General features: G+C 47.7%; 1 protein-coding gene across 5 annotated transcripts; it reads left to right on the forward strand.

Moving 5' to 3' along the window:
• Positions 1–255: 255 nt before the first annotated feature.
• Positions 256–10,981, forward strand: CHST7 (carbohydrate sulfotransferase 7). Of its 5 annotated transcripts, none has more exons than XM_075590585.1 (3): positions 260–1,933; positions 8,918–9,023; positions 10,169–10,981. In XM_075590585.1, exons 1-3 carry the CDS (start codon positions 797–799, stop codon positions 10,189–10,191), a joined length of 1,266 nt encoding a protein of 421 aa, XP_075446700.1. In that variant the 5' UTR covers positions 260–796; the 3' UTR covers positions 10,192–10,981. The 5 variants fall into 5 exon arrangements, 3 of the variants coding, with proteins under 3 accessions (XP_075446699.1, XP_075446700.1, XP_075446698.1); XM_075590583.1 differs by having other exon boundaries at positions 261–1,933; positions 8,918–9,049; XR_012799891.1 differs by lacking the exon at positions 260–1,933 and adding an exon at positions 3,842–5,235 and having other exon boundaries at positions 10,169–10,201.
• The last annotated feature ends 11,616 nt before the right edge of the window (positions 10,982–22,597 follow it).

Below are 22,597 nucleotides of genomic sequence, written 5' to 3' on the forward strand. Positions count from 1 at the left end.
GCTATATAAATAAAGATATACATACAATACTGTATTGAGATGGTAAACATTAAACCCCCCAAAACGAGTGCATTCAAATAATTTGCTTATGCAATAAAGTATTCACTTAGTATGGAAGTTGTTAGCTGCTGAACGTGTAGGAATGGCAGCAAATGAAAAAGTGAGAGTAACAGCAGTGAGATTTTCAACAGTTCAATGCGATTAGTGGGAGCCGCCTTATTATTTAGCATACAGTACCACCCCCTGGGCGTGCTGAGCTAGAGGAGAGAAGCATGAAACAGGCAAACAAACTGTGTAAGCAGATGAGAAACACTCCAGCTGGGCTCCTATCTTCAGCAACATTGTTGTGAAAATGCCACTGCTGCTGGTGCTTGTTTTCCTCTCTGTCCTTAGTTGATTAGAGAGGGTGAGGACCAGAGCTGGGAAGGGACATGTGAAGCAGGCGGCACAGTAACAGCAGCAGCGGGAGGATTGGCAAGAAGAGGCTGCAGCAGAGATAGGAGAAGCAGCACTGTGTCTGCCAGGGGCACATACAGGCACAGCCCTGCACCCCGAGCAAGGACAAGGGCATCATACAGAGGGGAGGCAAGGGTGGCTTGTCGGAGGGAAGTAAAAGTGCACTTCAGAGGAAAAGTTACCCAAGTTATAAAGCTGCTGCTGCTGCTGCCAGAGGACAGAAAGGTGTCAGACAAGAGACCGGGCAGCAGCCAGACATGACCCCGGCGCTGGCTGCCCGGCACAGGAGCAGGCTGCACGGACACTGAGGAGAGACACTGTGTGACATCTCCCCGCGGCGATGAAGAAGCGGCGGGCGAGGAAGCTGTGGCTGGTGCTGCTCCTGTACTCGGCGCTGCTGCTGCTGCTCCTCTCCCTGCTTCTGCAGGAGGGCAGCTGGTGGAGAGGCCGGAGCCGCGGGACAGAGGACAGTGCAGGAGGCTGGGAGAAGCCTCCCCGGCGCTGCCCGCGCCTGGACCCCGCACAGTGGCAAGAGGCGGAGGAGGCGGAGGAGGAGGAGGCGGACCCGGACCCCCCGGCCTCGCCCCGCACACACATCTACCTGCACGCCACCTGGCGCAGCGGCTCGTCCTTCCTCGGGGAGCTCTTCAACCAGCACCCGCGGGTCTTCTACCTGTACGAGCCGGCCTGGCACGTGTGGCAGTCCCTGTACCCGGGGGACGCGCGCAGCCTGCAGGGGGCGCTGCGCGACCTGCTGCGCTCCCTCTTCCAGTGCGACTTCTCCGCGCTGCGCCTGTACGCCGGCGCTAACCTGAGCACCGCCGGCCTCTTCGGCTGGAGGAGCAGCAAGGTGCTGTGCAGCGCCCCGCTGTGCGCGCCGGGGGGCCGGCGGGACCGGGTGGGGCTGGTGGAGCAGGGGGAGTGCGAGCGGCGCTGCCCGGGCCGGCCCCTGCGGGAGCTGGAGCGGGAGTGCCGGCGCTACCCGGTGATGGTGATTAAAGACGTGCGCCTGCTGGAGGTGGCGGCGCTGCAGCCGCTGCTGCGGGACCCCGCGCTGAACCTGCGGGTGGTGCAGCTGTTCCGGGACCCGCGGGCCGTGCACAACTCCCGCCTGCGCTCCGGGCGCTCGCTGCTGCGGGAGAGCGTGCAGCTGCTGCGGGGCCGGCTGCAGCGGGACGGGGTGCACGGTCTCCTGCACCGGGGGGGTGGGGCCGACTACCTGCTGAGCGGGGCCCTGGAGGTGATCTGCCAGGCCTGGCTGCGGGACCTGCTGCTGCTGCGGCCTCCCGCCCCGGACTGGCTGCGCCGGCGCTACCTGAAGCTGCGCTACGAGGACCTGGTGCTGAGGCCCCGGGAGGAGCTGGGCCGCCTGCTGCGCTTCGCCGGGCTGCCGGCGCTGCCCGAGCTGGAGGATTTCCTGCTCAACATGACGCGGGGCCCCGCCGGCTCCTCCGGCTCCGGTAACCGGGCCTTCGAGGTGTCCGCCCGGGATGCGCGGGAGGTGGTGGGGGCCTGGCGGGAGAGGCTGAGCCGGGAGCAGGTCCGCAGGGTGGAGGAGGCCTGCGGGGAGGCCATGGCCGTGCTGTCCTATCTGCCCGAGGAGGGGGAGGAGAGGAGGCCCTGACCCCGGGGGGGGGAGAGAGAGAGAGAGGAGGCCCTGACCCCGGGGGGGAGAGAGAGAGAGGAGGCCCTGACCCCGGGGGGGAGAGAGAGAGAGAGGAGGCCCTGACCCCGGGGGGGGGGGGAGAGAGAGAGGAGGCCCTGACCCCGGGGGGGGGGGGAGAGAGAGAGGAGGCCCTGACCCCGGGGGGGGAGAGAGAGAGGAGGCCCTGACCCCGGGGGGGGAGAGAGAGAGGAGGCCCTGACCCCGGGGGGAGAGAGAAAGGAGGCCCTGACCTGGGGGGGGGAGGGGGAGAGAGAGGAGGCCCTGACCCCGGGGGGGGGGAGAGGAGGCCCTGACCCCGGGGGGGAGAGAGAGAGGAGGCCCTGACCCCGGGGGGGTGGGGGGGAGGAGAGGAGGCCCTGACCCCGGGGAGGGGGGGGGGAGAGAGAGAGAGGAGGCCCTGACCCCGGGGGGGGGGGGGGGGGGGGGGGAGAGAGAGAGAGGAGGCCCTGACCACGGGGGGGGGGAGGAGAGGAGGCCCTGACCCCGGGGGGGAGAGAGAGGAGGCCCTGACCCCGGGGGGGAAGGGGGGAGAGAGGAGGCCCTGACCCCGGGGAGAGAGAGAGGAGGCCCTGACCCGGGGGGGGGGGGAGAGAGAGAGGAGGCCCTGACCCCGGGGGGGGGGGAGAGAGGGGAGAGAGGAGGCCCTGACCCCGGGGGGGGGGGAGAGAGGGGAGAGAGGAGGCCCTGACCCCGGGGGGGGGGGGGAGATGAGACCCTGACCCCGGGGGGGGGGGGGAGAGAGGAGGCCCAGACCCCGGGGGGGGGGGGGGAGAGAGGAGGCCCTGACCCCGGGGGGGTGGAGGGGGTGATGAGACCCTGACCCCGGGGGGGGGGGGAGAGAGGAGGCCCTGACCCCGGGGAGGGGGGGGGGAGAGAGGAGGCCCTGACCCCGGGGGGAGGGGGGGGGAGAGAGGAGGCCCTGACCCCGGGGGGGGGGGAGAGAGAGGAGGCCCTGACCCCGGGGGGGAAGGGGGGAGAGAGGAGGCCCTGACCCCGGGGGGGAAGGGGGGAGAGAGGAGGCCCTGACCCCGGGGGGGGGGAAGGGGGGAGAGAGGAGGCCCTGACCCCGGGGGGGGGGGAGAGAGAGAGAGGAGGCCCTGACCCCGGGGGGGAGAGAGAGGAGGCCCTGACCCCGGGGGGGGGGGGGGGAGAGGAGGCCCTGACCCCGGGGGGGAAGGGGGGAGAGAGGAGGCCCTGACCCCGGAGGGGGAGAGAGAGAGGAGGCCCTGACCCCGGGGGGGGGGGAGAGAGAGAGGAGGCCCTGACCCCGGGGGGGAGAGAGAGGAGGCCCTGACCCCGGGGGGGAAGGGGGGAGAGAGGAGGCCCTGACCCCAGGGGGGGGGGAGAGAGAGAGGAGGCCCTGACCCCGGGGGGGAGAGAGAGGAGGCCCTGACCCCGGGGGGAAGGGGGGAGAGAGGAGGCCCTGACCCCTGGGGGAGAGAGAGGAGGCCCTGACCCAGGGGGGGGGGAGATGAGACCCTGACCCCGGGGGGGGGGGGAGAGAGGAGGCCCAGACCCCGGGGGGGGGGGAGAGAGAGAGAGGAGGCCCAGACCCCGGGGGGGGGGAGAGAGAGAGGAGGCCCTGACCCCGGGGAGGGGGGGGGGAGAGAGGAGGCCCTGACCCCGGGAGGGGAGAGAGAGAGAGGAGGCCCTGACCCCAGGGGGGAGAGAGAGAGGAGGCCCTGACCCCGGGGAGGGGGGGGGGGAGAGAGGAGGCCCTGACCCCGAGGGGGGGGGGGGGGGGAGAGAGAGGAGGCTCCCTCTGAACTTGGTGTGTGTGGGTGTCTCATGTACACACTGTGCACAAGATGATACACTGACAGGAGAAGGCAATAAGGCGGGGACAGGCTAACATGCTTAAGGCGCTCTGGTGTGGGGGCTATCTGTCAGATGATATCACCCTCTCACTTATAATTTTAAGTTTGCAACACCACAGAGAAGTGTTTAATAAGCATGAACACCCCCTCAAAAAAACACCCATAACGCATCTATTGCCACAGAGGCCTGCCAATGTAAAGCTATCTGCCTTTTATTGCTGTATCACCTGTAGAAACAGCTATCTGCCATATTGCTATATAACATATAGTAATGGTTATCTGCTGTATTGCTACATCACCTATAGAAACAGCTAGCTGCTGTATTGCTATATCATCATATGTACTTGCCGTGTTTTACAACAGGCGGGGGGTCATACTTATTAAGGTGCATGTCCCTATTGGTAACCCTTACAGACCTGTGACTCAAAGCCTGGCTCATTATGATGGAAATGTTTTTAGCTGCTTGAGGATTATCTGTCTGCAGATGGAAATCCGAGGTGCTTTAAAGCAGCTGTTCTCTCATCTTCGTCATTTACATCCTGTAGTTGCATTACGGAAATATAACATATTACATATAATATAATGCTGAACATTTCCCTCCCAGGGCCTTTGCTATTCATACACAGTAAAAACAACAGGGGTTGTCTTAATAACAGTTGTTAAATAATAAACAGTTGAAAAAGTGTATTGCAAAAAAATGGAAATTTTTGGGATTGCGGCTTTATGTCTAAAATAAACTGGCCCATTTCTGATTTTACATTATAATCAACTAAAATCAGTGACTTTATTTTTTTTGATTGAGGAAGGTAAACCTATTGGTATAACAAAAAACTGTGGTGCTATTAGTTACAAATCATTAGGATTATAATGCCTAGTGTTAGCCTAATATCATCTTATTGGTAACCCAATATCAAAGTGCCTTGCTACATTAAAGTTTTTTGTGTGGACTCAATACTAGATAATATTTATCTGAAGTGAATCTCCTTACTTTGAGGATGCTCTGGGTAACTTTAGCAGAGTGATACTTTTAAATGGCCTACAGGGAACAGAAATGAGACCTTGAACAGGTACACATATTGTAAAACAGCCATACAAAGCCCCCTGCCATCACCTAGAATTAGTTTAATGCCTCTGAAAACACCATATGGTCATCTCACGTTGTTGCAGCAGGACATTATGGGCAACTGTCAGTGATGTGAAATATATTGTTCAGTATACGCTGAGTGATCAGGAAACTTCTGCCAGTTTCTTACCTTCTACAGGCGTTCAGCACCTCCAACACTGAATCAAACACAGGTAAGCACTAGCCAGGGTTATGGCATTAACTGGGGCAATGGGGACCATCTCTGTTGTAGACATAAATGAATAACATTACTTGATACGGAAGGCTGAATGCTTGATTAATCGTGGGTATATTTTATTAGTGGTCATACAATTTGCAAAGTATATCGGCAGAAAGATCCTGTAGTTGCTCTATTACTAAATATGGTACCAGTGACATACGTAAAATGCACTTGCAATATTGATTGAAGCCCTTGTTTTCCACATGGCGCTATAACACAATTCTTGCCAAACTTCTAAGCAGCATTATGCAGCTGAAAGCTTAACCGGTAGTTGGCACAAAGTATTGTGACCATTAAGGCTAGAGTTTTTTTTTCATATGAAGGTTTCAAATTAACATTTCTTCCTGTTGCCTGTTGCTGGTGTCTCCCAGCAAGACCATAATTAAAGGCAGCAGTTTTACAGAAAGACGTTAGCGCCTAGATCTGCATGTTGTTTTTAATACTTTTTTTTGTGGAATACATTGTTCTCATTGCTCACCTCTGCCAAGCAATATTTTTATTTAAGACAAAAGCAGTGCTACAGGTGTTGAAAAATCTATCCTCTGATGGAAAAGTATCTTTTTTTTAGTTTGCTTTACAGATAGGAATAGGTTTTAAGTTACAGAATGTGATAACCTGCTTGGCTGTGAATGGGACTGGATTCGTTTGAAAGAGAAAAATAAAAAAATAACAACAGCCAAATTAAAGCCTTATACATACTACTAGATGAGGGTGTTGTTGCACCACAGGGACTTTAGCAGCAAAATAATTAGAGTCTAACACAAGATGACTTACAGTACCAATTGAAAACATGCATGCAGTGAACTTATGGGCAGTGGATATTCAGAGTTGAGTGCAAATAGCCGCACGGCGTATATTTTTTAATTAACAGGCGCCCGGCTGCGCGTGGCCCACGGGGCCAGGGACGCCAGTACCCTTTCTCCCCCGCTTTTGGCGGCCCTGATTAAGATCAATGGTGTACAGCACATATATCGTAACCCAGTTTATAATTGGTATACATCATTATGCATAAGGCCGCGTCCATGTTTAGTGCTTGCGGGCGGAGGCGCGCTTCCGCTCGGCACTGAGAGCGGCTTTAGTAGGGGCTCGCCTACGCTTCTGCGCACTTGCGGAAGCGTAGGTCTTAGGGAAATTTTACATTTCCCCGCTTGCCGGCGCGCAGGTTCGGTCACGTGAGCGGTTCGCCGAATGAGGGCGAACCAGTTCCGTGACGTCACTGGTCCGCCCGCCAACACGCCCCCGACGCACCCCCGGACGGCGCGCTGTCTAAGGCCAGGGAAAGCACCCGCTTTCCCTGAGCCTCAGCGCGCCTCCGCACGCTAGCAGGAACCCTGGCCGAGGCCTTATGTGTCTGTCCAGGGTGAGCATCGGGGCTTGAGACGCTTGCAGAGCAAGCAAAATTGAATTTGCCGCCTCCAAGCGCGTCACGTAAGCGGTTCACCTAATGAGGGTGAACCAGCTCAGTGCCGTTGTGGCCGCGCCCCCCGATGAGCGTGCACCTAGCCACAAATTGCACGGCCGAGCAGGGCGCAGCGCTCGTGTGCCAGCACGCCACGCTCCCTCTCAGGCTTTGAGAGTTTGAGATTGGCATTTGTGACGGAGGCGTGGCCACGCCCCCGCCGGCGGTTCAGCCAATGAGGGCAAACCAGCCGCGAGACGTCATGGCCACGCCCCCGCAAACCTACCGCCACACCCCCTCCCGTCACAAACTTTCTCTCTCCCCTCAGACCGCAGATCGCGGACTAGCGCTGTGCATGCGCCGCCCCCCGCCGGGCGCGTGTCACAGTGCTGACTGGGGACTCAGCCTAAAGCCGCGCTCATTACAGATGCAGGGGGTATAGAATGTCAATAGAAGAGTGTTCTGTCTTTTTTTTTTTCCATTTTATTTTCTACTGAGTGCGAATAGCCGTGCGGCTACTTGCACTCAACTTAACTGAGTGCGAATAGCCGAGCTGCTATGAATACTGTAATGTCAGTAGGTTTCTATGCCTTTATTCACTAGAAAAGCATTATAAAGTCTTATATCTCAGTGGTTATGCTCCAGGCCATTAGCAGAGTGGACCAGGGTTCGATTCCTGGCTGGGATGTTTATTTATTTCCATTTTATTTTCTACTGAGTGCGAATAGCCGTGCGGCTATTTGCCCTCAACTGTGAATATCCACTGCCGAACTTATGTTGCAATGACTAGTAGTATCAGTGCATTACCAACTCATTGCATTAACTTGTCGCTACTAGAGGGACAGAAGAAAAAAACGTTATATCTATGGCGCTTAGCCAATAGGGAATATAAAAGAAAAATATTTTATACAACCAGATAAAAGGTGATATCCACTCGAACTCTCCTCGTGAAGACGATAAATCATGTAAAAGAAATGAAAACAAACAGTGTAATACAATCACTAAGCAAACACACAACACTATTCACAAACAGTAGACAAACAATAGCTGAGACAAAACGAATGACTGACTATTGTCAGCTATTGTTTGTCTACTATTTGTGAATAGTGTTGTGTGTTTGCTTAGTGATTGTATTACACTATGTTTGTTTTCATTTCTTTTACATGATTTATCGTCTTCACGAGGAGAGTTCGAGTGGATATCACCTTTTATCTGGTTGTATAAAATATTTTTCTTTTATATTCCATATTGGCTAAGCGCCATAGATATAACGTTTTTTCTTCTATCTATATCTGACCTGGGGGGTCAGAGTTCTATCCCAGGCTGCTGGCCAGTTTTTCATTAGCGCTGCCTTTTTCTTTTTTGTTTAGTACTAGAGGGAAAGTAACTCTTGAGCTGCAATGTGCTGCAGACCGCTCTGGCTGAGAAACGGTTCAAGCCTACAGTTCACTCATCACTTTGCTTTCCCACGCTTGACAAGAATAAACACTGAACGTGCAACACTACTCATTAGAAGTGTGGCTGAGGAAATATTTCCGTTTTGAAACGTGTCTTGATCAAATAAAAGAACCCCCGTCTAACATTAGTCGGACCAATATTTGACCAAGTACTAAAATGAAGAGCCCTGTCAATGTACACAAATATAAACGGCATTCAAACGTTGCAAAGAAAATAATGCAGAGTAAATGAGTACTTCAGTATTAGGTAATAGCTTTTTTTTTTAATTTGGACTAAGGCTGTGGCCTTGCTAGCGCTGAGCGGGCGGCTCTTGCCGCGGTTACTTACTTATATAGATGTATGTAAGTCCCCGCTCACGCGGTGCTCGTGTGTGGGCACACACGCTCGGCTCTTAGATAAACAAAAAAATCTTACTTTCTAGCCTGCTCAGCTAGCCCGCAATGCCCCCCCCCCTCACCCCCTGCGCCCGTAAATGCAAGGACACCCGGCGCTCAGCAGCGGGGACTCAGCCTAACAATGGATATTATAAGACAAGCTTTCGAATATCTATTAGTCCAAATAAACACGGTATCACCTAATACTGAAGTACTCCGTTACTGTGCACTATTACAACTGGACTTACACGGCTATTTGTAGTTAATTCAAAGAAAATAATGAAATATTTATTGATTTACAAAAACAAGGGGATGATGTTTTGATAGTGATTTTCTTACTGCAATCTCTTACGCCTCTCTAGATGCGGCCTTCTTTAACCAACATGTTCTTAATTCCTACGCAGGTGTCGGACATCACTGCAGGATCAATGTATTTCTACCTGTTGTCGAGTCGAAGCAGCGCATCCCAATTCAATATTTCTGATGTTGACATGCAACCTGACAAGACAGGTAGACAAGAAAGCTTCTATTTTAAGGTAGATCCTGGTGGTTAATTTGTTACTCGGCACAGTGATTTAAGTAGCAGCTCATGGTCAGAAATGATTATGCAGCAGCATACTGCACAGCATGTCTATGCATTCATTCATTATCATTCATATAATTTTTAATAAGCACTGTCCCTTCAGCTGTGTGATTCAGGTGTAGCTGCAGCATACAGGGAATTACTTAACACTTTCAAGAGGAATATACAGTACATGAATTATCTAAAGGGATCAAAATAATGCTCACTAATATGTGTTCTATATATTCAAGTAAGAAGATTTTTTTTTTAAAGGGGCAGTACCTCCTTAGATGAAAGTGAGATAAGAACAGTGTCACATTGAAGAGGTTAAACGCAGGAGATTGATGCTATTTTTAAAACACATATGACAAGTATAAGAATGAAAAACGTTCAATGTCTCCACAGTAACCGTATGCTTTATTTATTTATTTATTTATAAAAATGTTTTACCAGGAAGTAATACATTGAGTTACCTCTCGTTTTCAAGTATGTCCTGGGCACAGAGTTAATATGACAAATAATACATGGTTACAAATACAGTTACATAAATGAACAGGGTATACATTATATACAATACATTGCATGCACAGTTAGAGAAGATGTATATTATAGGCTTACGTTATAGTTACAGACCAGTTTAAAATGTGAGACGGCCTTAGTTTTGAAAGAACTTTGAAGGTTGTTTCAAAACATATTTGCAATCTTTGCATATACTATTTTGAAAACTGTTTTTACGGGCAGATTGTTCATCCAGGGTCGTGCCGTTCAGATGTTGCTTGTCTAATAATGGCAACCTCGTTAGTTTTTAACAGATGAGGGATACAATAATTACCAGATTAAAGTCATGTTAAATAGAAACTAATACGTGAAGATGTAACTTGAGCTGGAATTGATTTATTTTGAACAAATGCAACAACATTGACATTTACAAAAAGTGCAGGGCTTTTATGTGAACAAGTGGAACTACAGTATGAACAGATTAGAACAATTTGAGCAAAAGAGAAGTGCTTTGGCTGATTCTGCGAAACTGGTTTAAAGTAATCCAAAGTTTTGTAGAAATAAGCCTTTTAATTATATATTTTTTTGTCCTTAGGGCTTTGTTCTGCTGCTGATTAAAGCAATGGTTGTCATCCAGTGTAAGGAAAACAGCCTACACCCCACACTGAACAAACGCCGAGCCCCTTCCTACTGAATCTCTTTTTGATGCACAGAATCGTTTCCATCTGACACTCTTCAAATAAGTGTTACATCTTGCATAGCTGAATAATTTTATTTAATCAAAAGAACCAATGATCCTTTTAACTTGCTGTCAGAAAATTGTAATGTCTGTGTTTCTGAAGGGGGAAGATTCCAGGCTCTGCCAGGGTTATTTATAACACTGGATGAGCACATGGTGGTCGGAGAGGAAGATAAACTGTTTACACAGTCCCTTTTATATTGAAGGGGAAAAAAGACAAATCTGTCATTGCGTTATCATTTTATACCAAAGTCCAAATCTGCTGCCAAGGGCGGGGCTATTGGAAAAGACAACTGTTCTTAATATAGTTATTTTATTATAGACATATGGAACTCTTGTCAGCTATTTTGGTTTACGTTGGGTGATAAAACCAGATAAAAACCTGGTGTACAGCTACATTGCATACAACTATGAAGAAGTTGTGGAAAATCATCGGAAGAAATTTGAGGGTAGATCCAAAGACCTATTTGTATTGTGTCACATTTCCTCAACCCCTACATCCGTTACTTCAAATTCTTCATCAATCTGTTTGTTTTTCATAGACTGAAAGCTCCTGCAATACTTCCGAAAAATGGAGACCGATATAACTCGCTGTATTGTTTTAAAGCAAACATTTTATCATGCAACAGCCAGAATCTCTGATTGTGGAATAAACGTTATTTTGCGTTACCTCCTTCCAGAAACGGTATGTTTAGGTAGCTTTATGCAGCCATGGGTAAAGACTAAGAATATAAATCTAGTGTTAACTACTGTTTTTTTTTTTTTTTTGCAAACCTGCATTTAGGTGTTACATGAGGGGTAGGCAACTCCAGTCCTCAAGGGCCACCAACAGGTCAGGTTTTCAGGATGTCCCTGCTTCAGCACAGGTGGCTGTTCTGTATTTAGTTCTTAAAGCAATATGTATATAATGTTTTACTCTGTGCCATCATCTTTCTTTGCCACTTTCATTATCTTCCAGTGTGGGTGTGCCTCTTATCACTGAATAAGACTGCTTTGCACTCAAGGACTTCCATTAATGAAAAGGTTTAAATTATAGAGCAATATAAAAGAAGAAAACAGCGCACTTCCAGGAAGTCAGGTGGTGAAAGATAAAATCCTGTTTATTCAGCACAAAGCCAGTAAAAACATCACCCCAGGAGGGGAACAAAATCCTCCTACGCGTTTCGGATGGGTAGTTCCTTTATCAAGGAGTATAGAGCCTGGAGCAACCTAGATACCTTATATACCTCTCTCATAACCCTTAATAATCCAGGATAATTGATAGTCGACACCCCCCTCTGTTGCGCATGCGCGTAACGTCATGCGAGGCGGCACTGTCAGTAAAGTTGCCGACAAGTGAACACGCCCCCCCCTCTCCGCCAGCGCCCGCCTTCCAGAGGGCTGTACTAGCTCTGTCTCACCACTGGCCTGGCAATTCACCGTGAGTCCCCGCCCCCAGGATGTACCTTCCGGCAGCTGATTGGTCCGTGCGCCGCACCTAAGCCAATAAACACTATGGCAATAGAATGCTCCTCGCTAACCCCTCAGTGCCTCCGCGAACGGCCCGGGGTACCTCAGGGATAACACTATGATATCAACCATAGCCACTCTGAATACACACACCATGCAATCATAAAAGAATGCAATCCCCCCATAACTGTGTATGTAAACAGGGTGACATCACCACTGGTGACTAACCTCTGTTGCCCCAGGTCCTATACATACAAAGTTAAGTTATCATTTACTAATAAGAATTCATGTAACTAGTGAATGGTCCTTGGTCTGCTTAAGGTTTACTTAACTTAATATTAACAGATGTTTTTGCTTCTTTATATAAACATGTCGGACTTTTGAAGAAAAAGAGATAATCATCACATTAGATACATTGTTCAAAACTCTGGGAGGATGAACACATCTATTATAGAGCAGAACTATATCTTCATTTAGTAATGCTGATAGAATGTTTTATGTTCATCTTTTGATCATGCACTGCTTTTAATATACCTCCCCTGTCGTTTATGTATGTGTAACTGGGAAAGGGGATTGGCACAATATGTATTGTTTAACTTTGTATGTATAGGACCTGGGGCAACAGAGGTTAGTCACCAGTGGTGACGTCACCCTGTTTACATACACAGTTATGGGGGGATTGCATTCTTTTATGATTGCATGGTGTGTGTATTCAGAGTGGCTATGGTTGATATCATAGTGTTATCCCTGAGGTACCCTGGGCCGTTCGCGGAGGCACTGAGGGGTTAGTGAGGAGCATTCTATTATTGCCATAGTGTTTATTGTCTTAGGTGCGGCGCACGGACCAATCAGCTGCCGGAAGGTACATCCTGGGGGCGGGGACTCACGGTGAATTGCCAGGCCAGTGGTGAGACATAGAGCTAGTACAGCCCTCTGGAAGGCGGGCGCTGGTGGAGAGGGGGGCGTGTTCACTTATCGGCACCTTTACTGACATAGTGGCGCCTCGCATGACGTCACGCGCATGCGCAACAGAGGGGTGTGTCGATTATCAATTATCCTGGATTATTTAGGGTTATGAGAGAGGTATATAAGGTATCTACGTTGCTCTATACTCCTTGATAAAGGACCTACCCGTCCGAAACATGTCGGAGGATTTTGTTCCCCTCCTGGGGTGATGTTTTTACTGGCTTTGTTCTGAATAAACAAGATTTTATCTTTCACCACCTGACTCCCTGGCAGTGCGCTGTTTTTCTGTTGCTCTGGATCTCTACTTCTACGGCTGGCACGCCACAGTGAACTACCAGAGACTACAGGAGTGGGTAAGAATACTTTGATTATTTTTTATGACCAATCATAGATGAGTACCTTTACCTCGATCATCCCCATGAGGTGCATGTGAGGTGACTTAAGCATTATTACGCTTCCTCCAGTATTGTGGATCTTGGTGTATATTGGTGACTCACAGGCCATTTGGAAACATACCCACTCCGTCATAGTCTATTTGGAGTCCTTCAAGATTTATTGATTGATAGGTTTCCCGGCGATTGGAGCACCCTTCGCCCCCTTACCTATAGGTTTAAATTATACATGAGATTATATGCTGGGAAGGACCCCCTCAGTTCCGGCATGTGAGTTAACCTCCCTACTGTACATTCGCAGGAGCCTGCAAGGTGTCGGATAGCAATTTGAAATCAAAGGAGTTTATAAAGGGGGCAAATGAATCTGTGATCAAAATGAATCAATGACACATGAAACATGCTTAAGAGTTGTACCTAAGTGATTCACTTTTGCTTCCAATAATTAGACATGGATAAGGATTTTTAGACTATTTTGTAAACATAGAAAGCTGGGACATGAAGCGTACGACTTCCTTCAGCTACTCAGTTTTGTGTTATATCACAATGTGCTTAATGTGTGCCCCCCTTATCTCTAGCGGTCCTCTCACATAGGGTGAGTGAGCGATGTATAAACGCTTGACAAGTACTCCCCCATTCAGAAGCTCGATGAGACCAAGGGATTTCTCTTCAGCTGAATAGCAGCACTTACAGCTTCTAGAATCCCTCGGTTTTTTTACGAGATTTATTTTTAAAAAAATTACATTTGCCAATAGTTTCAAGGAAAACAAGATGATTCCGGAGACACCCAATGGTAATCTGTAATGGCATTAAATCTTCCTATTGACTGCCAGAGTGGTCGTATCGTTTCTCCCAGACAATAATTATTGTAAGGGAATTTCAAAATGAAATCTCTGGACATAGGGGGATTCTTGTACCTTAGAGTGCTGTGATTCAGCTGCGGGGGACCCCATGTTTTAAATAAGGTTAAAAAAAAAAAAAAGTATATATAAAGACTAATGTGCTGTTTCAAAATGTTTTTGGCAAACTTACAATGTAAAACAAATATAATCACTGCGCTTCTCCGTATAAGGAGCATGCAGCTAGTGAAGGATTTGGCCATACAAATGTGCGAAACAAAAAGTGAATCCCTGCGCTTCTCCCTTTGGGATAGCAATCAATGGGGAATAAATATGTGTGTGTGTGTGTGTGTGTGTGTGTGTGTGTGTGTGTGTGTGTGTGTGTGTGTGTGTATGTATATGTATGGTGTAAATACCTATAAGAGAAAAGGAGACTAGCTGCATGCTCCTCACGTGGAGAAGCGCAGTGATTATATTTGTTTTACATTATTTGTTGGGCCGATTTTAATCCTTTGCAGCACGCTCCTAGAGGGCAACACTACTATGGTGTAATTTAATATATTTAGCCAATCACCTGCAACTGCTTATTGAGCAGTTTGTGGCAGGCCAGCCCCTCCTCTTCTAGGTATATAATCCCAAAGCAAGGTCCCATTATTTCACTTCACTTGCAGACATGTCTTCACTTGCAGACATATATATATATATATAAACTTGCTGCAGTGGAAGTGCTGTATGCTGGGTGATAATGGGGAAAGGCGGGGTTGCAGACCTGCCTAAGACATGCAAATGAGCATACAGTTATATTTGCATATATATATATATATTCCCCATTGATTGCTATCCCAAAGGGAGAAGCGCAGGGATTCACTTTTTGTTTCGCACATTTGGCAAACTTAGAGTAGCAATTCCGCCTGGGATTTGTTTTTTTTATTGATGTTTTTCCATACTGTAGTTGGATGTAGAGAGAAAAGATGCACTCACGCGACTCTCACAGGTAACGCCTCGGGGGGCACGCACTGCACCTGAACTGGTGCATCCAATGTTGGCGTGTTAACCCATGAATGGTAGAACAAAACAGCACGGCAGAAGACTTGTTTAAAAGTGAAAAATATTTATTGTATATGATGATGATCGACGTTTCGATCCACAACTTGGACCTTTTTAATCGATTGAAACGTTGATCATCTGTCACTTTTTTATTGAACCACGTCCTCTGGGGTGCCGTTTTGTTCTACCATTCATGGGTGAACACTCTACAATATTACATATTTGGAATCGGGCTGGCAAAGTTGAACAGTGTTATTGTCGGCTTTGGAGAGCCACGGTTACAAAGATAATTGCCATATTAATTGCCTGGGCTCAATCTGAGGAAATAATATGGCTGTTTTAAATAGCTCCATGATCCTCTGGCCAATAGGAAGACACAATGTCATCAGTTGCTTTTTTTTTTTGGCCAAGCAACAGTGGCTAGTTTAGATACACCATGAGATACCGGCAACTAACACGATAAATATCTTGGTAACCCGAGGTTCACTGAGCGGAAAGTGTTGTGGTTCTGCTTTGTTGAGGCAATTGGATTGCTGCTTAACAGGTAGAGTTTTGGTTTGTGGCAGAAATACAGGTGCACAGTACTGCATTATGCAGTTTACTTCTGTTGGACTCAAAAGGTCTCTGCGTGGTTATTGCACAAGAAATTTTGAAAATGTAAAAATAGTTATACACATGTAGCCCCGGTCTAGTGGGCTTCCATTTACCCCCCCCCCCCCCCCAACCTTACCTTGGAGCCAGCCGCGGGTGCCGCCGGAGTCAGTGACGGACCTGCCAGCTGGCCACAAGGGTGGGGGCGTGAGCGAGGGGGCGTGCAGGTGCTGAAGCTGCGTGACGTGGGCGGCTGGTGGGGCGAGCCGGTCGCGGCGCACCCGTTTAGCGGGGACCGCTATCTTGGATTGAGGTTAGGAGTTGAGGAGGCCATGGGAACTCGCGCATGCGCAGTGGTAAGCGCACAAAGGGCAGCCAATCAGGAGGAGGCTATAGCAGGGGACTTCAAGTCCCATGAGTACCAGGGACGACCACCTAACGCCAGAGAGCCAATAGTGTGTTAGGATTCCTCTAGGGAAGTGAGGAAAGGGCTGACAGGGGAGCACGTTGAGTCAGTCGGCGACAGGAGAGGCTAGGGGTAGGTGGTGAGTGTGCAGGGGTCAGTGACCCTCTGCACTTGGCCAGAATCGTCCTAGGCCCCAGCTAGGACCCTGAGACACCCTTCAGTTTGTGGCTGCTGTAGGGACAGGCCCTAGGATAGGGAACCTGCCCCATTAGAGATGCATAGAAAGGTAGGGATCCAGCGGACACTGCATATCCAGGAGAGGGGTCTGGGACCAGACCCCCTCAATCCAAAGAGACTACCACAAGGTGGGATCACCTCAGAGGACAGCCTTTCATGTGGAGATCACGACACAGGAGCAAAGGTCGCTGGATCGCGGATCCATTCTGGTTGCAGTTGGAGTGACCGGGTGCTGGAGCGCCCGGCAGGTAACCTTACAACAAATGTACCAACTAAAATACTCTCACACTAGTGGGCCGCGCGGTCGCCACACACTTGGGGTTGGTTGTGGGACATTGGACACGGTGTGGGGAACACGGTGGAGGGTTGCATCCTGCGTGACGCGTTGGCTAGTTGTACGTTTAGTGAGAAAGGTATGTACTGCTTTTATACATGTTACAGTGATAAGCATATGATCTTACATAAAGTATTACTATTTATTTATCATACCAAGTATATTATTGGGTTATGTCCTGTGAGGGGCTCCTCCCGCTCTGTCAGGATCCCTCCCAGGTGGAGGCGCTGCACACATATATATTACCCCAGGGCCTAGGCTCCCCGTGGCGGAGGCTCAGGGCTTGCATGCCAACAGGTATAAGAAGCAACTTCAGGAGTTCCTGTGTTCAGGGGGAAACAGGGCTACACACACACACACAAAAAAAATTAAGCAAATTGTGTAAATCAACTTATGAAACCTGCGCCACTGTCCTTAGTACACTCTCCTCCTCGGAGGGACTTCCCTTTTTAAGATCAAATTAGGTGATATTAATGTTGTAGGACCTTCATTGTTTTATTAAAGGTGAAAATGGTTGAACTCTACGTCAAAATTAGCTTTCTTTATTTAAAAAAAAATACATGAAAAAGAAGTAAAAAAAATAAGTGTACAGTATGCTGCATTTTATTTTATGTAACAAGACATTGGCCCTCATTTCCTCACTCCTGCCATCCTAATCATATTCATTGCTATTCTAATCAGTCAATACAACATAAAATACATAATGATAGAATGATTGCAGAAGAAAGTCTGAGTACAAGAGTCTGCCTTTACTTCACTTGTGACATGAGAGGATGCATTCTTATAACGCCTTCCTGTGTGAAAGCCTCTTGCAGTCTCCTGCTGAGCAATGCCAGGAAATGGAAACACTTCTTTATTAAACACTTCCTGATCTAGCTAGACATTAGTAAAGCTGTTGCGTTGTTTTTGTCAACAAGGTATAAGAAAGACCACTGAGTCAGAGTGGGACAGAAACGGTCTCTCTCAGCTTCCAATTATCTTCCCTTGAACCGCAGGGAATGTCTGCATCAAAGCGGTTTTCAGAAGGACAATTAGCCCAGCATGGGATTTTGATTCTCACCCAAATGTTACATGCTGTGTTCACACGGGTATGCAAAGACAAAGCAAGGGTAAATCTGAACTGGCATCTCATGTCTCAGAACTGTGCTTTGATGGTGCATTTATTTATTTATTATTTATTTATCAAATATTTTACCAGGAAGTAATACATTGAGAGTTACCTCTCGTTTTCAAGTATGTCCTGGGCATAGTTAATATGACAAATAATACATGGTTACAAATACAGTTACATAAATGAAAAGGGTATACATTATATACAATACATTGCATGCACAGTTAGAGAAGATGTATATTATAGGCTTGTGTAACAGTTACAGACCAGATTAAAATGTGAGACAGCCTTAGTTTTGAAAGAACTTAAACTGGTGGTGGATGTGAGTCTCCGGTAGGTTTTCCTGTTTTGGGGTGCACGGTAAGAGAAGGAGGAGCGGCCGGATACTTTGTTGAGCCTTGGGACCATGAACAGTCTTTTGGAGTCAGATCTCAGATGATAAGTGCTGCATGTGGTGGGGTGAGGAGCTTGTTCATATAGGTGGGTAGATTGCCCAGAAAGTATTTGAAGGCAAGACAGGAAAGGTGAACTTTGCGCCTAGACTCGAGTGATGACCAATCTAGTTCTTTGAGCATTTCACAGTGATGTGTGTTGTTGCATTGGAGAACGAAAGACAAATTGAATTGTAGAGGGTGTCAAGTTTGCCAAGGTGGGTTTGGGGTGCCGAGCCATATACTATGTCTCCATAGTCGATAATTGACATTAGCATCTGCTGTGCAATACGCTTTCTGACCAGCAGGCCTAGGGAGGATTTGTTCCTGTAAAGTACACCTAGTTTGGCATAGGTTTTGGATGTCAGGGTATCAATGTGCATTCCGAATGTTAAGTGGGAGTCAAACCATATGCCCAGGTATTTAAAACTAATAACAGGAGTTAGGGTGGTGTTAGCGTTGGTTCTGATCTGGAGCTCAGTCACTGGAAGCTTTAAAAATTTAGTCTTGGTCCCAAATACCATTGTTAGTCTTGTCAGTGTTTAAAAACAGTTTGTTTTGGGAAATCCAGTTTTCGAGTCTCAAAATGTCAGACTGAAGTATGTGTTCAAGGTCAGAGAGGCTATGGCTGTGTGCATATAGGATTGTGTCATCTGCATACATGTGTATTGAGGCTTCCTTACAAGCTGTGGGAAGATCATTAATGAACACTGAGAAGAGTTGGGGCCCCAGAACAGAGCCTTGCGGGACACCACAGGTGATATCCAGGGAGTTGGAGTTAGAGCCCGAGATGGACACATGTTGGGATCTTCCTGATAGGTAGGACTGAAACCAGTTTAAAGCATGCTTCCCTATTCCAGAGCTCTGGAGCTTGTCAAGCAGGATAGCATGATCAACTATCAAAAGCCTTTGCAAAATCTAAGAATACTGCACCAGTGAGTTGTCGTCATTCCATTCCACACTGGATTTCATTGCAAACTTTTAGCAGGGTAGTTACGGTGGAGTGTTTGGGGCGAAACCCAGATTGGAATTGGCTAGGGAAATTTGTCTTGTTATAGTAATCGCTTAATTGGGAGTCGACACATTTTCCCATGACTTTGGATAGGATTAGGAGAAGGGAGATTGGCCTGTAGTTTGAGACAGTGTTTTTGTCCCCACTTTTGAAGATTGGGACAACTCTGGCAGTTTTCCAGGTCTTAGGGATATGGCCTGCAGGCAGGATAGAGTTGACTATGGAAGCAATTGGTTGGGCACCGAGTCTTGGGAACCTAGATTGTAGTAGGCCAGGTCCACACACATTGGCTGCTTAGTTTTAATAAGGAGCGCTTGTGTAATCTCCTGTTCGGATACTGGGCCAAATTGAAAATTGTGGGCAGTGTTGGGAGGGGTTGGGGCTATATGGGTACTCCCAGGATGAGATTCAGGTTTGTGGTTTGGGTTGCGTTTCGCTAATAAGTTAGTAGCACACCCCACAAAGTAATCATTGAATGCATTTGCAATGTCGGTGGGGTTTGTCAGAGTAATATCCCCCTTAGTGAAATTACTTGGCTGTTGATGGTTAGAAGGCTGGAATATGTTGTTGATAACCTTCCAGAAGTTAGCTGGGTTTGATGTATTCTGGAGGAGATTGTCAGAGTAATATTGTGCTTTTGCATGCCTTGTTTGCCTTCTGCACATGTTCCGCAGGCATCTGTAGTGATTGAGATCCTTGGTAGTGCCAGTTACTTTGTAGCTTTTCCACAAGGCATCCCTGAACTGGTAAAGTGCTATAAGGTCAGGTGTAACCCATGGAAGGTGGGCACCTCGTACCCTTATTCTGCGTAGTGGAGCATGGGTATCACAGAATTTTAAGAACTCTGATTGGAAATAGTCGAGCTCAGAATCAGGGTCGGGAATTAAATTGATTCTGTGCCAAGGGCAGTTGGTAAGGTCAGCCAGAAACTGTTGTGGGTTAAAGTTTCTAAATGTTCTAGTGAAGAGAATTTTAGGGCTTGATTGGGACGGTTTAATTTTCCTTACACAGTACACTATTGCATGGTCACTGAAAATGTCAGGAAGGATGCCAGAGGATTGTATTCTGCTGGGATTTGAGGAGAGAATCCAGTCAAGCAAGGAATGGTTGTGTGATTTCAGGTTTGTCCGTGTGGGTTGGGAAATGAGTTGCGATAGGTTAAGCGATTTGATTTGTATCTGGGCTTTATGGTCTTTAGGGTCAAGCCAATTGAAGATAAAATCCCCAAGAACTAGCAGCTCACTATTCTCATTCAGAGAGGAAATGGAGCCAAGAAACTGGGTGATATCAGTCAGGGATTGTAGAGGGGCTTGGGGGGGGGGGGTGTTAGATGCCAGCAAGCAAGATGGGCTTACAAAAGGGGAGGCATATTCTGCCAACTAGGATTTCAAAAGAGGGTGGGCTTGGGGGGCAATTTAACAGTGTAAACTGTAAGGTGTCTGCAATATAAAATAACACACCTCCTCCTCTCTTTGACCTATCTCTCCTAGAAATGGAGTATCCCTGAATGGCAATATTTGCATCAGGGGTTTTAGGGGTTAGCCATGTTTCTGTAAGAACGAGGGCTTTTGGTTTATGCATAAGGCACCATGCTCTTAGTTCATCCAGTTTGGGCAGCAGTCTCCGGATATTTATATGGACGACAGATAGCCCTTTTTGGAATTTGATGGGGGTATTGTCAGGGTTATGGGACAGAGTTGTAATGGGAGGACCTGGGTTAGGTTCAATATCACTTGCTAAAGAGAGTAATGGTATGAGTAGAAATTTGAGTAGTTTGTGGGTTGTTTCTTTATAATGTTTGCCATTTGAGTGTGCAGTGGTTGGTGTGCTAGTTTTCAGGGTTCTACACCAACATTCAGTAGATAGTGCAAGGCTTTTGAGTAGTCCAGGGTGTATGGTGATGTTGGGCGTGGACCAGGAGGGGGGAGTTTGTAGTGGATAGAGGGAGTAACATTTCCATGAGGCTACGAGAAAGAACAAAGTGGAGGTAAAAAGCAGGTTCATTATGCCAGAGGTAGGTAATGCTGCATGGAGCTGTTTTGAGCCAAATGTGCGTGCAGACTTAACAGCAGGGCTGTGCCTTTACCTTGTCAAATGTTTTTCTGAATTGCAATGCTTGGGTCTATGCAGTGGGCTGAGTTAGTAGTGCAGGTGGTAGTTGTGTGTTGTCAGTGTTGGGAGAGGCTGTAGTGAAATAAGTTGTAAAGGGGTGGGGGTTGAAATTGTGCAGGCAAACAAGCATGGGATCATAGTGTGGTCATATATGCTCACCGTTTGTTGCCTTGTGTAGAAGAGTTTGTTGAAAGATGCATTCCCAAGTCACCTCTAGTCAAAGTATAGTGTAACTATATATTCTCACTTAAAACGCTCACTTTAAATGCCTCACTATCTAATGCCAATGCAGGGGGGGGGGGTTGGTTTTATACAGCTATAGCAGTCCCATGACCCTCCCCACTCCCCAATAAATCAGCTTGTTCCAGTTGGTCAATTAGCAGCAAACAGTTTTAAAAAAATAACACCTTTTGATATTCACACATACCAAAATATTATTACTAATCTGATCAACAGCCATGGTGTACTTTGCTGCAATCAGCTATTGAATATTCCCTCTACCCTGTGCAGAGGACGAGAGTCTCCCCTTATTGCAGTAGTTTTCACCCTTTTTTTGGATAAGGAACCCTATAATTATGTTGTAAAATTCTGCAGAGCTCCAACCCTCTCTAATAGTGTGTCTGAGATCAGATGCATTGTAAATTCTTCTGTATTTGGTACAAATTTCAAATGACCTGAAAATTGCAGGGATCCCTTTAGGATGCCCGGGGAACCCCCCGTAGAAAAATAGTGCCCTAGCATATGCTGTCGGGTAGACCTGAAATGTATTGTCAACCTCAGGCTTGATTCTATCTGCATGATTTTGTATGTAGATTTTCATTAACATTTTTTTTTTTTTTTCTAATTCATGCCAGTAACACAAAGTTACGGTTAATGTACATAAGTTAACTGTTGCTTCTTAGGGCTGTTCTATACAGCATGCGGCCGTGCGTTCCTATGCGAACGCGCGTGCACGTACCGCATGCTTTCCGTGTATATAGAGCCGGGAGCTGCAGGTAAGTGTATGTGTGTGTATATGTTGTGAGAGTTTAAGTGTAAGGGGAGTGTAAGTAAGATTTTTTAAATTTAAAAAAAAAGTTTCATAATTTATTTTTTGTTGTGTGTGCAATTATTTACCTCCCCCCCCCCCACACACACACATCCATACAAACATGCATACAAACATGCATACATACATACACACCAATACATACATTTGAGCGCAGGCAGCGGCGTGAAAAGATGAAGTTCTTCATCTTCGCCACTGTCTGTCGGCTCCCCTCTCCCTGCCGTGCGCGCGCGCGGCCTTTCTATAGAAAGGCTGACTAACGTCAGCCAACTAAAAAACTTAGTTTCCATTACATTAACTATAATTGTCATTA

This window comes from Ascaphus truei, chromosome 3, assembly GCF_040206685.1.
Source record: "Ascaphus truei isolate aAscTru1 chromosome 3, aAscTru1.hap1, whole genome shotgun sequence".
Lineage (NCBI taxonomy): Eukaryota > Metazoa > Chordata > Amphibia > Anura > Ascaphidae > Ascaphus > Ascaphus truei.